General features: G+C 40.3%; 1 protein-coding gene across 1 annotated transcript in view; it reads left to right on the forward strand.

Moving 5' to 3' along the window:
- Positions 1–18,627, forward strand: part of PID1 (phosphotyrosine interaction domain containing 1) — an 87,873-nt gene that overhangs the window by 21,566 nt on the left and 47,680 nt on the right. Inside the window, exon 2 of the mRNA XM_083613973.1 lies at positions 9,181–9,327. Within this exon, the coding sequence (XP_083470099.1) occupies positions 9,181–9,327 (147 nt within the window). The remainder of the gene's footprint in view (positions 1–9,180; positions 9,328–18,627) is intronic.

An 18,627-nucleotide genomic window follows, 5' to 3' on the forward strand; every position in this document is an offset into this window, starting at 1 on the left:
GGGGGTAAGGATATTAGATGCACAGGCAGTGCTCTGAAGTAAATTGGCTAACTATGAAATACTTTCTTCTTTCGGTGCCAAAGACGAGACATTCTGGAGCCAGTTTTAATACATCCACTATATTTAAGCAGGCCAGCATCCAGAGGCATCAGACTGTCCCTTCTAGTCTAGATTCTACTCATAGTATTGAGAGCTTAATTTTAAAACATGCTGAAATGAATGGAAGCCTGTCCATTGATTTGGACCTTTGAACTGGACTCATTAATAGTACTTATGGATAAAATAAAAATAATAATGTTTGAGGTTATTGCTGCAGTAATTTCTAGAGGCTGTTAGTGGGCCACTTACCAGAAACAACTTCTTATAAAAAACTTTCATTTCAAAGTGTATAAGAGCTGTTCTGCTGCATCAGAGCAAAGGTCTATTCAGGCATGCCTGTTTTCTCCCAGCCTGAAAGATGCCCATGGGAAACCTGGAAGCAGATCACATTCTATATTTAGCATTCAGGCCTTTAAAATGCTTTCCATCAATTAAGTGAGGTTCACAGGTATACAGCTTCCCAGGTCCTGCAATCCTTTCTTAAATGTTCATGTTATGTTGGCCATTTCCATTGCTATAGGTATTGGGACTCATTTCCTGTACAGTGGACCCTCTAGTTATGTACCGCTCTGGATATGTAACTTTTGGGTTATGAACGCGGCAAACCTGGAAGTGTATACTTCTGGGTTTCACCGTGCGCACATGCACAGAAGCAGCGCCTCTGCCTACAGACTTTTCAGGTTGTGGATGGACCCTCGGAACAAATTTAATTCGTATCTGGAGGGTCCACTGTATATGATTCATTCAAGTACAGCAGTGAAACTCCTCTCCACTCCCCCAAGACCCATTTTGCTGGTTTTGCCGCGCGCGCATGTGCAGAAGCGGCACCTCTGCCTACAGACTTTTCGGGTTGCGGACAGACCCCCGGAATGAATTTGATTTGTATTCGGAGGGTCCACTGTATACAGTATGATTCATTCAAGTACAGTGGTGAAACTCCTCTCCACTCCCCCGAGACCCATTTTGCTGAAGAATGGTATACAAATTCTCAAAATGAGTGGAACCTGTAACAGAATGTAGCAGCATGGCTTGCTGATGTTCAGTGTTCTAGCCACTCTATTCCATTTCCCTTCACCTGCTCCAATTTTGGCTGTTACTTGTGTATGTTTCTTTTGATACCCCCTTCCCAAAATAAGTGAAATTATTTCCAGAGAGTTCAGGGTTGACTAGCCTTGTTTGCTTTTAGCAGCAAGTTCCTTCCCACAAGTACCTGGTGAAGAGACAAATGTGGACAGGTCATAGTATTCTGGAGAGTTGATGGTTTGTGGTGTTTGGAAAAGTCAACAAAATACAGTTAAGAGAGCATTTTTTAAAAACCCACTTTAAGATACTTTTGTTCTATCTTCCTATTAGCTGTCTCTTAAATATCCAGAAATGGCAGTAGGTGATCAGAGGTATGCAGGTGGAAGGTAGATTGTATTTATCACATAACTCAATAAATGCCACCATGTTTTGTTTGTGCATTCACAGCAATGAATGTTCCATGTTTTCTGGCACTTCTGTTATGGTACTTACCACAAACTTTTCAAGGTTTGTGTTAAAAGACTTTGCTGTGTCTGCTTAAAGTGCTACAACTGCTAGGGGGACAGAAGGGCTGCAAGATGGAATCCGACACCATGGAGCAGCAAGAGTGTCACCTCCCTGGAACAACTGAATTTTGCAGCATTTTAAGAGACTCAACTGAGGAAAAGGGTTGCAGCGTTGGTTCATTTAACTAGAAAGGACATTATTTATTTATTGCACCTATATCCCACCAATTCTCCAGGGAGCTCAAGGACCTGGTGTACATGGGTCTCCCTGCCCTCATTTAATCCCTACAACAACCCTATGGGGTAGGTTAGGCTGAGAGACAGTGACTGGTCCAAGGTGTGACCTTCATGGCTTAGTGGGGATTTGCACCCTGGTCTCCCAGGTCCTAGTTTGACACTGTAATCACTACTGCATACTGGTTCTCCAAGGTGTGCTGTGTTGGCTGAGAAACAGCCTTGTGAGGGCATTCACAATAATTGATTTAACAAAGGTGTTTCTATGGGCTTCCAAACTCCCCTCTCAGAGCTCGAACTTGGAGTGGACCTTTCACTAGTTGCACTTCAGAAATAGATAAACTCAGACTAAGATTTAAATAAGTCTACAGCTCAGTCTGGGTAGTTAGTTCCACTCTCCACGCCAGTGGATGAGGTGCTTCTGGTTAATTAGGCCTTGCTTGTTTCAGCAGTTTGATACTCTTAAGGCATGGGGAAGACATTGGTCCCATCAGCGTTTTGGGACTAGAGTAAGTGAGTGGCAATGTGACCTCAGGTCAGGGAGATGTTGGCAGAATGGTCTTCTGTGCAGGAGCTCATGGTGCAATTTCCTCTAGTCCTTTGATTCTTCAAGTTAATGCATCATTCCTTGAAAAGGAGAAGTTGGGACACTTGGTGACAGGGACAAATACAAGTTACACCACTCCCCCACCCAAACTTTTAGTTTCTTTGAAGTCCAGGATCATAAAACATTTTTAACACATTTTTAATGATTTTGAAACAAGTACAATAACTATTAAACACTTATCTGCAACACGCAGTACCATAAGCTCATGTTCTTACTCATTGAACCATAGCCTTCACCTGAGTTTACCAGGATGTTGTTATTATATTTTTCTCAGCGGCTTGGAGAGCAGATGACTTTGAGAATGCTCAACTTCTTGTGTTGTCAGTTTCTTTCTCTTGTTTTATCTTTCCTCTGACTCTGGATCCTAGCCAGTGAATTTCTTTATAGAAAAAGACCCTCCTAATAGAATACAATACAGCCCCAGCTGTTAGGAACTACTCTCCCCTCAGTAGGTTTTCAGACACCCAAACATATCTTGTAGCATCATGTAGCACAACTTGTCCCCTAGACTTAAGACAGATGTAGCCTTATATCTATGTTAGCTAGAGTTATTTGATCTCTGTGTGATTTCTTAATTTGACTTCTTTGGGAGGCTTCTGAGAAACTGTAATCTTGACTAGCTTGTTAACATTTTCTTTATTCCTCTATGCTTCACAATGCTACCTCCATTTTTAGATGGTTTTTCAAAGTCACCAGTAGAATTCCACAATTTTTTTTCTGGAGCTGAGGTGGTCTGTCTTCCAGAGCTGCTAATAATTCTCCATGCTTAAGGTTTAAGCCATCGCTTTAAATAAGGACCTTTTCATCTTCATGCACTATTCCCACATCCCAGTTCCAAGAAGTACCAATGCCAGTGCTGTACGTATACTGTGCAATTGAAACTTGTATGGTACAAGAAGTAAAACATAGTTGGGCACTTACTATTTTTATTTTATATTATTTACCCAAAGTTTCGCATACTTATTTAAGCTGAAGAGCCTTTGGACCTTTGCTGTTCTGCAAAATGATGAAGTGTTATATTACATCAGGCAAATATTAGACCATTTTAGAAGCATGGGGCTTTAAAACAAATGAAGTCTGTTGTTCCTTGAACCTAGATAGTCAATATAATTTCATTTCCCCATGCTTGAAAAAGTGATGGTTTTACTTTGTGATGACTGGTAAGAGATGCACAAAGAAGCTTTGAAGAAAACAGTTCCTCTGCATTTGTTTCCAATAGCAACTTCATTGATACTAATTTTTCCCGCCCTGACAACCAGATGTGGTTGTTCTCAGCTGATACTATAAATGCTGAAATAAAATAGTTGAAAATTAAATCAATGTTACGTAATGCTTGTAGCTGAGAAAATATGAAATTGATATTCTCCCTGGGCCAGAACTCCACATAACATGAAACTTCTTTTGCATTAGTCTATCTCTTTCCCCCAGCTTTTTGCTCACTAGTTCAGAGAGATTCATGACTCTGTATGGTAAAAGATCTGATCCAGTAATCTTTCTATATGCATGTTTAGAGGATTTACAGAAACACTTTGGAAAAGCATGTATATTTCAAGACAATCAGACTTTGCTGGGCAACTTTACACTCCAACATTTCATTGAATTTGATGGAGTTGTAGTTATTGTTCCTGAGTGATACGAAAGCATATGTATCTTGCAACATGTGCTGCACCAGATCTTGGGCTTGTTTAAGATTAACTCACTACTTTAGATTATTGCCAAAATCTATAGAAAAGTAATACAATAGTAGAAACCTGCTTCTACCCGCCTGACCCAAATTCTGATGGTGATCTGAGGGAATAAAATTAAGGCATCCAAGAAAATATGGATGATGCATCTAAAATCCATAAAGACCATAAAGGAAATCTACCTTCTAATCGGAGTATGGGGGCGGGGAGATGGCTTTAACTTTGATGAGAGGCTGGGTTTCAGTAGTTTTACATCCTGAATAAACAGCTAGTTTTCTTAAGAAGCTGGTCTCTCTTTGTCTGTGGAAGCTGGAAGACACCTCAGACTCCATTTTAGTGTTTATATGGAGTAGCTTGGCAGCTGTGCCTCCCTAATCTCCTCAAAAAGCATCTCCCTCTTCCTTTCCCCTCCCTAACTAAAGTTGTGCCATGGTTGCCTTGGCCATACTCCAGTCTGCCAAGATGAAGCTATATAGTTGAAAAGTACCGGTAAGCATAGCTATATAAATAGCTCTCTTCTCTAATTGGCTACACTTATCTGTACAACGTATTACCTGTCTTCATTTGTGGCTTTATAACATTGCACAAGACTGTATTGGTTGGAACAGTTTGCCTTCCAAATACATTCAGCTGCGATAGTGGGGCTAATAGTTACATATCAAAGTAGTAGCAAAAGACCAAAATATGTGAAATGTGATCTGGCTGAGTAGATAATGTGGGGAAGATGAAACGCTATGTAATTTAAAAATGTACATATTATTATGTAAACATTCTGTTGAACTGGTGATTACTTTATCATTGACTATCAAGGTAAATGGACAACTTTTCAAAGTCAGAATTAAAGTCAACACATTTGCTGTGGGTAGTAACCTACAAAATAAGTTAATATTCATGTTTCAAATCCCAGACATCTGCCTGGTTTATACTAATGCTGAGCAGCTGCCGCTTTACTTCGTGGATTGGAGGAGCAGGTGTATGCCCATTTCTGGAGGCAGAAAACTCACTCTGAATTGGACCGAACACGGGTTAGAGCTGAACGTCAAGCCAGCAATTGGTGATAGTAATGGTGAAGAGGACCTTCTTCACCGCCTCTATTGCATCTGCAGAAAGCAGCAGCAGGAGACTCCTTTAGGTGGCAGTCTAATAATGGAACCACCTCCACCACTGGGGCCTGGTGAGGACCCCAAGATCTCCTGCAATGATTTTGCAGTTTTTTTCAGATAAAGTCACTCAGATTCAGAAAGAGCTAGACTCCATTGTGGTAGCAGGGCCGGGGCAGGAGAGTGCTAGAGTCCTGTCTAGTCAAGTTGCATGGGATCAGTTCCAATCTGTTATCTCCGAGGATGTGGACAGGCTGCTTGGATGAGTGAAACTGACTACCTGTCTCCTTGATCCTTGCCCATCCTAGTGATTGGGAGTGGCCACTGAGGCCATATAACACATATCCTGAAAGACCTACATTGGCTCCCAGTACATTTCCAAGCACAATTCAAAGTTGGTGCTGACCTTTAAAGCCCTAAATGAGCTTGGTCCAGTATACCTGAAGGAGCGTTTCCACCCTCATCTTTCAGCCCGGACACTGAGGTCCAGCTCCAAAGGCCGTCTGGCAGTTTTCTCACTGCGAGAAGTTAAGTTACAGGGAACCAGGCAGAGGGCCTTCTCAGTGGCACCCGCCGTGTGGAACGTCCTCCCATCAGATGTCAAGGAAATAAACCAACTATCTGACGTTTAGAAGACATCTGAAGGCAACCCTGTATCGGGAAATTTTCAATGCCTAATGCTTTACAATTTTTATGTGCTGTAAGCTGCCTTGAGTGACTGGGGAAACACAGCCAGATGGGTGGGGTATAAATATTATTATTATTAGTAGTAGTAATTATTTCCTCAACTATGTATTTCAGGTAGCATATAATGCATGTGCATCATGTGTACTGTGACAGTGTCCCATCTGCACAATTTACTCCCCACAGAAAATGTTTTTGAAAACTGATGTTAGCATTTTGGGTGTGTGGCTTGCCTATGGTGCAAAATAGCCTGGTACTGGCAGTGGTCATAGGTGCATATGCTCTCACCATACAATGTCTAAGGTGCACATCCACTTTCACCACTGCTAGAAGGAATCCTCAACAACTACTTTTATACCGCTTAATCGCTGAAGTTTTTAAGCAGTGTTCATAAGATTACAAAAATCATTCAATGGGCAAAATCAATTAAAATCATAATAAAACAGAAAGCTTACTTAAAAATGCCTGCTGAAATAGAAATGTTTTTGTCAAGCACATGAAGTTCAACAGGGGACTAACTGATAATATAAATGTGCTTGTTTGCTTCTGAATCTTCTTCCATATAATTTTTCTAGTTTAAAATTGGGAAGATGAGAGAAGATTATATTAGTAGTTATGCAGCCTAGCTCTGGCAATGGCTGCTCTCAGTCTTATGAATCACTACCAAAATTAGGTCTGGTCTGGACATATAAGTTAAGATCAGAACAAGCCAAGTGTATGAGAAAAGGATGGCAAGCAAAATGTGTGACAAGGAAAGAATTTAGTATCAACTGCTGACTTGTAAATTTGATGGGAAATATCTTCGAACTAATTTCAGTGTATTGAATTAACAGCAACCTTAATCATTTCCTTACTGTTGTGGAAGTTTTTTGGAAACTGAACTGCTTGTACAAACAGTAAGGAAATATTGGTGCACCTATGTATCACAGGGGTCAGCAAACTTTTTCAGCAGGGGGCCGGTCCATTGTCCCTCAGACCTTGTGGGGGGCCGGACTATATTTTGAAAGAAAAAAACCGAACGAATTCCTATGCCCCACAAATAACCCAGAGATGCATTTTAAATAAAAGGACACATTCTACTCATGTAAAAACACGCTGATTCCCAGATCGTCCGTGGGCCGGATTTAGAAGGCAATTGGGCCAGATCCGGCCCCCGGGCCTTAGTTTGCCTACCCATGATGTAGCATGATACATGAGTAGGATGGCAAAGCAGCTATTACTTATGCACACTTTTCATGTTTATGGTTTTTATTTATTTTCGTTTGTGGTTAACTTTTCATTCAATAACTTTTCATACTGTTTTGCCGGGTTCACCAATATTGTGTTTATGTAAAGTATGCTAATTGTTTGTTGCTGAGAACTTCTTGTGAAATTTGTATAAAGAATTCTTATTACATGGCCTTTGTAAATAAAGCATCCGTGGGACATCTGTGATTACATAAAACAAAAGTAGATGGGGGACACTGAAAAAAAATATATAACCGTGTAGTTTGTAGACTTAAACTTGAAGACATACCAAAGTGTGGATGCTGCCTGCTGGAGCTGCATTGCTTTTGGTGAAATGCACACATTGCACATTGAAGTGCATATTCTGTGGAAAGTTATTCAGTGCAGGTAGATTGCATGGGCACTCAGACACGCAGCATGCCTTTGATGCCCTGTGCCACAAACTAGATATAATGAACACTCATATTGGAGTGCTCTGTAGACTGATAGCTGTGGTCTTATATATACTAGCCTTTGCGCTCTTTCACTCTTGTCTGATGTTCCTAACCCTTCTTTTAGACTTTCTTTGCTTCTTTTGGATTCTTATGGACTTTTATATATATTTTCTTTTTTAACTCATTTTAGTGGTTTCTTAAAAATAGATTTTAAATGACTGTACCCCTCCCTCCTTTTGCTGGTCTGTGACCGTAATAAAGTGTTGATTGGTGATGGATTGGTAGTTTAAAGGCCCTTTTGAATGGTGGGAAGTTCTTGGAGAAAGTGAACCTGAGAATGCATAATGTTATGTGCTTACCACCACCAGTGCCGGATTTACGTATAAGCTAAACAAGCTATAGCTTAGGGCCCACTCTCTTGGGGCCCCAAAATTTTTTTTAAGGAAAGAAATCTGGATACTTCTTCTTAATTGTATTTCAGTTCAACAATTACTTTGATAAAATACATATTTTGTTATGTGCAAATGCCTTTAGATTCCATGGGGTCACGAAGAGTCGGACACGACTAAACGACTAAACAACAACAACAACAACAAGGTCCATAAATGACCATATAGCATATATTCAACACAAAAAAACAGCGGCACTTTGTTGTTGACAAAGGACAGCTAGACATTACCTTCAGTAGCTTAGGGCCTCATCAAACCTAAATCTGGCCTTGACCACTACCATGAGTGGTGAAAATCTTGAGCTTGACTTCCTTTTGAAAGAGTGATTGCAGGAGACATATGGTATTTTGAAATATTTGATTTATCTACAAATATATATATAGACCATAGAGGTGGGAAGCTCCCAGTTTTGGGACCAGATGCAACCTAACAGGGCTTTCTTGTTTGGCTTGCTAACCTCTCCCTAGTCCCCAGTCTTCTCAGGCCCATGTCCCCCTCTAGTGAACTATTTCCCACTGATCAGAGGAGTGGGGAGGGGTAGGGATGGAGGAGGTCATTGGAAGGGCTGCTCAGCTGCTTAGTGGAATCACTCCAGAAGGAAGGAAACAAGGAAATGGCAGAGTCTGTCTGCAGAGCTACGAATGGAGTTAGTCTGGTTTTCCTGTCCCTTCTTCCTCACTAAAGCTTTCTGTGGCCCCAGAAGGCTGCTCCTGATCCATAACAATGTAAGATATGGCATAGAGGACTACAGAGGAAAGGGGGAATTGATGGAAATCAGAGGGCTACCTTCCATGAGCTCAAGAGCATTCTACTTTCACAAGAGTAGGTTTGGATCCAAACCAATCTTTTCAATGTCCTGTGTTATGTATTTTCTCTCTTCCTCTCTCTCTTCATTTGTAATTTGAAAAATGAAAAAGAAAAGCATATATTTCAAACCTCCCTATCTTGGATTTTTACATGAACTTAAAGCAGTTTTCATTCCTTCCAGCATTGTTTCCATGTCACTGCACAGATCATTAGAACAAGTCAGGTAGAAATATTGACCTTCACGTTCGTTGTCTTGAATTTAAACACATAAATTCTGCAAAATAAAATAAAATCTTCTGTCTTTTTTTATTCTGTTTTCATTTAGCACTTTCAGACCATGTTGAAGACTAAGCTAAATGTCTTGACCCTTCGGAAGGAACCTCTCCCCACAGTGATCTTCCATGAGCCAGAAGCCATTGAGCTGTGCACCACAACTCCATTAATGAAAACCCGGTCACATGCTGGATGCAAGGTATCTAATAATTCAAAATCCAGGCAACATGCCTGTTGTGGAAATATTCTGCACCAATAGAGAGACAGTTGAAAAGGGGTGAGAAATTTAAACACCTATAGTATTTAAATAGCAGTATTCAAATATTTGTTCAGGGTGTTAGATCCAGGCTAAAGTTATGCTTCAAATAGGCCCATTGAGTATCCTAAGTCTTGCTGATTTCATTGGGTCTGCTCTAAGCATGTTATGGGTCTTAGTCCAACCCATTAAGTTCCACAAAATTAAAAATAGAATGTCATTAAATCTCAGAAAATTTTACTGTGAAGCGAATTCACTCTGCATGATCTCTGGACTGGTACGAACCATAATCATATCCTCTGTTAGGTTAGCTTTTTATTTTTCTTTATTTTAATTTGGGCAGATTCCTCACTGACAGATGAGGAAGCTGGAACCTACAAATTGTTGACCCCTTGAATCAGAGGTAGGAAAGTAGATCTAGTCAGTGGGCTGGATTCTAACTTCCCCTACTCCCTTCAGGTCAACTTTTACAGTGTGTGGGATCACTTTCTGGCCAGTCACACAACATTGCAATGATGTCAAGCAGGTGACACATGTCAGTGTTCTAATGAGATTGCTGAAACCACCGTTCATACAGCAATTTCCTTTGAAGGTGCGTGATCGGCCACAGGAACGCACCTTCAAAGCGGTTTGTTGTCTCTGCCAAACAGGCATTTGCCAGTTACAACAAACACCTTTGAAACCTCCATTTCCCACTGCAGTGCAGCTGATCCCATTGGGGCTCCCTGGGACAGACACTGAGTCCCACAGGATGTCAGGTGTATGGCAGGAGGGGCTGTTTGTGAGGAACAGCTTCACAAGCCAAATTAGGACCCATTCCAGGCCTAATTGGGTCTGTGGGCCAGAGGTTTCCCATCCAGGCCTTGAATGATTCTTATTTTAAGATGTTAGATTAAAAACCACACAGAATCAATTCTTAGAGGCTGAAACATTTTAAGAAATACACTGTTATGAATAATAAAAAAAAGCTGGCAGAAACTTAGCATGTTTAAGGCTAGAGGTTGCAGTCCCTGAGTAGATGGGCTGCGGAAGACATCTCTACCTCAATACCAGGAAAGTTGCTGCTAATCAAGTAGAAAGTGCTGGGCTATGTGGACACAGGTGAGAGTGAGGTTTCCATCAGTAGAATGGGGAAGGAAGCAATATGCAATGATTCCCCCTCTCTCTGCACCCCCTGTAAATCTGTTCTGGAGGGCCCTTGTACCTTTTGGAACAGATTCAGAGGTTTATATGGGAAATGGTCAAATAATGCTTCTCTCTGAGTTCTGTTGATGCAAGCCTTATTGTCAGCTGAGTGACATGTTTGGCTACAACCCTTAGCTGTATAAGCCAGTTTCTTGCCCCAATTTTTATCCTTTATCCTACCAAATTTCATTTGGTTGGATCCTTACATTTGGGGTCTCACTCATGGAATGGAGGGGAATCTTTAGCTCAGTAGGTGAGACTGTTTGTAGCTCTGTGGTAGAGTACATGCTTTGCATGCAAATAATCCCAAATTCAGTTCACATCATCTCCAGGCAGGGCTGTGAAAAAATCTTCTTTCTGAAACCTTGGTGAACTGTCGGCAGTCTGACCAATGGTCTGGCTATGTACAAGGTATCTTATATCCTATGAGAGGCAATTTTTACCACTTGCCCCTGCAGCCTCTTCCTCCACAAACATCTGCTCTGGAGAATTGGGGACCCTCCAGAACAGAATGGGAGGTGGCACAAAAATTGTAGGGTGAAGGGAAAGCTCTCTTTTCTTTGTGAAGGAGTGTATTGGATATAAGCCACTAACTTGAGTCACCGTTTCATTATTGTGTCTTTACTTTCTCTGTCAAAAATAATTTTAAAATCTCACGTATTAATGGGAAAAACAATTTATGTGTTTATACAGTCAGCTCTGTTTATAATATTTAACTCTCCGGAGACAATGTAGCTGTGGGAATAGGAACATGAATTTGTTGAGACTTGTACTGTCTTAGCAAAAAAGGGTTCTTACGCATTAGCATGTTTGCAGAGTCAAACATACTGTAAAATGTATTGTACCTTCTGCTATTGAACTTGAATTCCACATTAGCATTCTTCATAATCCACACCCACTTCAGCTGACCACACCCACTTCCTGGCATATGGCCCATTGGAAGTTGTCCAAGGCTGAAAGCAGCCCGCAGACCAAAAAAGTTAGCCACTTCTGCCCCTAGGAAATTTTGGATTATTAACCTTTCCTTCTGGGTCCTTGAATTCTGCAGTTTGTGAACTGCTCATTTCTAAGGGGAGTTATATTTATTGTATGGTTGGGTCCTACTGAGCTTTGATGTTCATGAGGTTCTTAGGATTGAGCATTTCCAGAAGAAAATGTCCATGCACAATATTGTGATTGGGAAAATGGCCAAGGAGAGAACAGGTGTCTTGGTGTGCCTGTTTGGCTTTGACCAGCATCCTAATTATTTATTGATTTCCAAAGTGTCAGAATATATTGTGTGAAAATTGCTGGCACAGTTTGTTAATTTTCATTAGAAAACACTTTCCTTCTACTTCAGAGGCACACAATTATATTTAAATTTGACATTTGAATTTCTTGATATTAAAGGTAGCATGCTCCACTTATAATGTTCATGCTAGTTTCTAGCAGTTTCTTTACATTAGACAAGAACTAGCACATATTTACTATAAATAGCAGTGAATAAATTATGGTTTGACTCTGAGCTGCTACCTCAAAAGTGCAGCTTTCAGGTTAGACAGTGGTTTTGCATTGTGTCCCCTTGCACCAGATCTGGCAATTCACAAAGCTGTTGGCATTTTCCATTTGCACTTCTATACTGGTCTCTTTCCACAATTCTCCAAACTGTTTGGAATGTTTCCAAATAGTTAATCCGCTTGGGAGACTTCTAGAATTACCAGCAACAGACATTGTCAGGATATGCTAGCCCTCTGAAAGCTCAGGTGATGTAGTGTAAATAGTGTTGACATTCTGTAGAGGAGGGAAAGTCAATGTGTTACCCTTCATATATTGTTGGACTCCAGCTCCCATTTTCCTTGATCATTCATCATGCTGGCTGGGCCTGATGGGATCTAGAATCTAGAAAACATATTGGCGGCACTACATTTAATTTCCTTTGCTTCAGAGCAGGCTTCTTGAAGTTTGAATTTCCAGGTGTTGTTGTGTTACTACTCCTATCATCCTCAGTCAGCTTAGCCAGTGGTTGAGGATTATGGGAGTTGTTGTCCAACAATATCTGGAAACCCAAGCTTAAATACACTACTATAGCGAATGTTTGTCTTGAAATCGCTGATCTGCCATTAAGAGTACATTGGGCAGGCTTATACAGGTTATAGTCTTTCAAGCTAACCTACTTCCACAGTGGTTGTGAGGGTGAAAACAGCCCCAAATATGCTGCCATAAGCTCCTCAGTGAAGGGTGCATTGCAAATAAGGCAAGTAAGTACTTTGCCATTTCCCCACAGTTTGAACAGACATCAAGATATCTTGCTTTCTCCCCCTCCCCTCTCTGAAGTCAGGAACTTGTAGGAATGATTCTTGTGAACTGTTATTTTCAAACCACTCATTACTCAAATGCAAAATGACAGAGGTTAGAAAGGTTGCCTGTAACTTGTGGGGTTGTGTCGCAAGTTTAATACTTTTCTTAAATTCTTCAACGTGAAACCAGTTCAGTACAGTCAGTGATCAGAGTCAGTTCTTATTTCAGTCAGATGTTTAGTCGTCCTTTTTGAAAAGCAAGTGTTGTTTGTCTTGTTTCTACCACACTGCCTGACATCTTCATTTAACTTGGACTGACCCTTCTGTCTTAAGCTTATGATGAATGGTGCTTGCATGGCTCAGGTGACAATCACTCTAGCATATAGTTTCGCAAAATGGCATTTGCAATTGTATGGTGGTGCGTCTTCTTAAATTGGAAGATTGCAAACTTCAAGTTTTTATTTCCTCTCAGCTCGACATGTCATATTGACTAATTTTGGGAAGCAGCTTATTTTACCATTATTACAATTGAAGTTTTGTATGTGGAATATTATTTCTGTAGCAGGAATTACAATGTTACCCTTGGATGGGAAAAAAGATACCCAACCATTACTTTAATTGCTAGGTCACCAACAGCAGCAAAAAAGCATGAGTTAATAAAAAATTGGACATATTCTGTGCCTACAGAAGAAGTTAACTCTGAACCCGGAGTGTACCTTTAGCTGTACTTACATATCTACATTGCTTAGGATTTACATTAAGTGTGTCATAGCTTTTAAGAAAATCAAACGCACATTATAAATAAAATGAATTAATCACTGCACATGGAACACTCCACTCTATACGGAGCTTGACTTCCTAGAATCAAGTACAGTCTTGTTGTGAACTATATCCACATTCACTTGGACCAGGCAGTTGCATTAATACATTACTGTGTTTGCGTGTTTACTCAACATCTCAGGTTCTTACCATCTCAAGACTTCTCCTTTAATTACACATCCTCACATGGTAAAACTGCCAACGCAATCATTTGACATTCATAGCTGACCTTGTCTGTTTCAGCCACAGTTGGTTAGCTGATGCATGCATTGCTAAAGCCACTTCCTTTTGTGACTATTGTGCGGTAGCAACCCATACTCGCCAGTACAACTGCATTTCACAAAATATGGAAAGCAGTTAGGAAATTCTTTCAAGGTTCTTTGCCAAGTTGGTAAGTGGTATGGCGGTAAGCTGACCACAACCACTTCCCTTTTCAAAAAGGATAAATGCAGATACCTACACAAACAAGGCCCAAATTCTCAAATGGAGTGGTTTAAAGGAAGATGATGCAGCAATTTTGCTAAACGTAAGCAGGTCTAAACTGGTTTAGTGCCTGGATGTGAGAATTATATCCATGCAACCTTGACTTCTTTCAAAGAAAGGCAATGTATGAATGCAATAAATGTTGGTAATGAATCCATAATTTCCTCTTGCCATCTCATTTCTCTTGATTAAATGTTGCTGAATTCATTTCACCAATTGACACAGTTCCTTATTCCCAGATTGCATTGCTTGGCTTCCTCTTTCAATGTTTGTGTGTGCTAAAAGAGAAATTTGCAGACACCTTGAAATCCCCAAACTGTTTTAAGGATAGGCTCATAACAGGGAGATACCCAACAGAATGTGCCTTTGGCCTAGCCGCACAATTTCAGCCTGCATAATAGACTTGTTCCAAACATTGCCTTAGCTTTGCCATGAATAATATTGCTTTAACAAAGATGTGAAGGGAGGTATGGATTTCAGAAGATGAGCTATTGCAAAATTCCAACAGTTTATAATACAGAAAAAGCTTTTATACAGTAGCATCTCCAAGCAGATTAAGAAGAACACGAATGGTATTAAGTGCTTACAAAGAAGGCAAGCGGAATGTGGATACTCACTGTTCACCAGTGATTCCTTCCTTAACCAAAAGACCTTTGCACAGATAGTTAATGCAAAGTCCTTGTAACAAGAGGTACCTGACCACTTCAGATGTAGTCAACATGGTGCACTCCAGATATTTCTGGATTAATACTCCCATCATCCACGTCAGTTAGCCTCACTGGCTGGGACTGATGGGAATTGTAGTCCAATATATGAAGGGCACCAGGTCAGCTACCCTGGGACTACATCAGCAGTCCTCAACACAATGATATTTGGTCACCTGAAGAATAGCAAAAGGAATGAAAAAGGCAAGTGAAAGGTTAGAGGCCGAAACTTCCTGGATCCAGCTAAGTGGAAAAATTAGGTCAAAGAGTTTGGCTGTGGAACACCCAGTGATGTGTACCGTGATGGCATGAGTATAGGGGTGAATACTGTTATGTATCCCACCTACACGTCAAATGATGTGCACTGTAATCATATGCCAAGCTGGCATCAATGGTGTTGAGAGATGGGAAGACATTTTCAGTCATGTCAGGGAGACAGGAGACCGGTATATCTGTGTCTACATAGCTTTTGTTGTTGTTTAGTCATTTAGTCGTGTCTGACTCTTTGTGACCCCATGGACCAGAGCACGCCAGGCACTCCTGTCTTCCACTGCCTCCTGCAGTTTGGTCATGCTGGTAGCTTTGAGAACACTATCCAACCCTTCTCCTTGTGTCCTCCATCTTTCCCAACATCAGGGTCTTTTCCAGGGAGTCTTCTCTTCTCATGATGTGGCCAAAGTATTGGAGTCTCATCTTCAGGATCTGTCCTTCCAGTGAGCACTCAGGGCTGATTTCCTTAAGAATGGATAGGTTTGATCTTCTTGCAGTCCATGGGACTCTCAAGAGTCTCCTCCAGCACCTTAATTCAAAAGCATCAATTCTTTGGCGATCAGCCTTCTGTATGGTCCAGCTCTCACTTCCCTATATCACTACTGGGAAAACCATAGCTTTTACTATACGGACCTTTGTTGGCAAGGTGATGTCTCTGCTTTTTAAGATGCTGTATTTAGAAAAGCTAATAGTCTCCAAAAATTGAAATGAACAATACATATGTGATTGTCCTGAAATGAAAATGAATCATTGAATGCAGAGCAGCTGCCAAGTCAACAAGCATCCATGCCTCACTCAACAGAATAGCTAGTTTATCATCTCCAAATCTTGGAGAGAGCTGTGTCATATGCCGATTTACTTATTTCATGCTTAGGATGATCCGTGAAACCAAAAGAAGCTTGTTATGTGAATGGATGCAAAAATAGATACCTGCAATAAGAATGAAAAGAGGAGAACATTATTGGATTAGGACATCACGATAAGATAATTAGTCTTCAGGGAAGAAGTCTCAGCTTTTTAGTACTGAACTACAATGTTGGAAACGTTTAACTGAGCCAGCTGAATTCATCGTAAGGAGACCAGTGTGCGTATCAGGCTGCATATACACCATACATCAATATGTACCATTATAGATGCATCTTTACAGCAGGTTAGCCCTTTAGTCTGCAGTTGCTGATAATTCAGTGCTGTTGTTCTCCTTGTGCAACAGACTGTCATTCTAACAGCTACAGAAGGAAAACCAAATCTATAACTTTTGAACTAAATATATATTGGTAAAATGTTTTTGATCACTGTAAATGCAAATGGCTAGATGATTTGAATACAAGAGCATTTTACTTCATGGGAGCAGCAGTTTAAGTTAGGAAGAAAGGAACTTCCAAAGTTCCTTTGCAAATGTGAAATAGTGAGTGGCCCAAGGGTATTAAGTAATTTAGTAGCCAGGTGACATTGTTGTGGCTGATATTCAGGTATATTGATGTTCCTGGTATGTTGTCAGCATCATAGTAAAGGGAATTTAGAGCCAGTTTATCCTTACAGTGTCCTCCATAATCCAGAGAGATTCTGTTTCTCTTGTAATCCAACATTACTGTTTCAACAACTGGGTGCTACCTGCTGTAGAGTTCTGAGATATTTGTGTGAAGGGATTTGGTAACCCAGATCTTAAACGTGTTGCAATATCATCACTACAAGAAGAAAAATATATGCTAAGAACTGAGTTTGGAATTGTACATTTAGGTCCAACACTGCACACAACATTGCTACTTGCTCCACTTTCATTTGCAGGGTCTCATTTGCATGTGGGTATCTGAACCCAATCTCATGCTCTGAGAGCCAGGGCCAGCCCATGACATTTAGCTGCCTGAAGTAGAGGACAAGATGGTCCATATAGAGAAGATGAATGGACTGGTTGCTGAAATTTATTTCAGTATAGCCAACAGAATAGTGTTCTTCACTGCACCTGAGGGCAGCAAGCTATTTTATTGGAGTGCATGACACATGCAGTTGTGCCCTCCAGCATAAGGGCATGGCCAGGAGGAACAGCCAGAGGACTGCTGCCACCATCCAGAATTGGCTGCTTTTGGTGGTTGCATCACTTTACATAATGATAGACCCCATATTTGAGTTCTGCATCATTAACCTTACTGAGTGTGGTGTGTTACATCCTGCAAAATTTGATTATACCAAGTGGTATGTGATGCAAGGATATTAGACACCATAGATTAAGGGTAGCCAACATGGTGTCCTCCAGGTGCTATTAGATTCAATCCAGCATAGCTGGATTGATCAAAGATGATAGGAACTGTGGTTCAACAATTATGTTGACCACTTCCGCTGATTGTCTATTCTATACTTAGAAGGAATGTATTTGAGCATTAAAACGTATCTGTACAGACCAACTTCTTCACGACAGAGGTCTTTAATGTCTTGTATTTTAATATGATTTTCAGTGTAAACCCAGGTCAGTTTAATAAAACTGAACCACGTTGAGAGGGCTGAAATTGTAGTATACAAATACTCAAATAAATTACTATCATATTGTGTTTTTTAATATTCTGTTTAAAATGCTGGGATTAAAACAGCAACTTGTGCATACATACACATATAGACACACACAACTTTTCTAATCTGAACAGTTGAAATCACTTTTATGCCAGCTACTTGGTAAATGAAAACAAAGTTTCCCTTGTTTACATGGACTGTTAGGGATTCACAGCTTTAAAGACTTTTGTGCAACTATTCACACAACGCAGGATATAAAATTTCTCAGTTTTTCCATCTCTTTGTGTGCAGCACATACTGGGCAGTTCTATTACTAGAGATAATCAGTTCTATAGATACAATAAACAGGGTTCACTGGATACCTCATGACACTATGATAAAGCAAAATTGAAATTTATTGTGGTGGTTACTGTGAGCAGATTCTGCTGTCATTGCCAATCGGCTTGCTATGAAACGTCCTTGAAAAATGTCCTCACCTTTATGTGACCACTTTGGCTTCAGGATGGATCCACTAGAAACGTCTCTGGTGTAATTTGTATGAGTGATATCTAGGCTGGGTTGCTATGGTTACTTGTCTATCCAACAGCCAGTTGGCTCTTTGTGATAATTAGTACAGACACTGCATCTTTGACTTGAATTGGCTACAGTAGATGGAAGAGCTCTTTATTTCTAACTCTTGAATCACATCTAACATATTAAGAACCCCTTGTGAAATAAAATAAAATAAAATAAAATAAAATAAAAGTGTATATGTATTATTCTTTCTGTTACAACTGAATGAAATGCTTTCCCCCCCAAAATGGTGTTATATATTATATAAGGTGCATTGATACTCTTGATTTTACAGATGAGAATGGGAATGATTTTGGACCAAGGCAAGTCTGAGAATGACTAATCAGCAGCTGATTACAGTTGCTAGTACCTCGTACTAGAATTGAAACTCCTGAAATGGGAGCAGCTGAAATTAGTTCCATAGGGTGGAATTCAACATCACACTATTACAA

Source organism: Podarcis filfolensis (assembly GCF_964270895.1).
Source record: "Podarcis filfolensis genome assembly, chromosome: 5".
NCBI lineage: Eukaryota > Metazoa > Chordata > Lepidosauria > Squamata > Lacertidae > Podarcis > Podarcis filfolensis.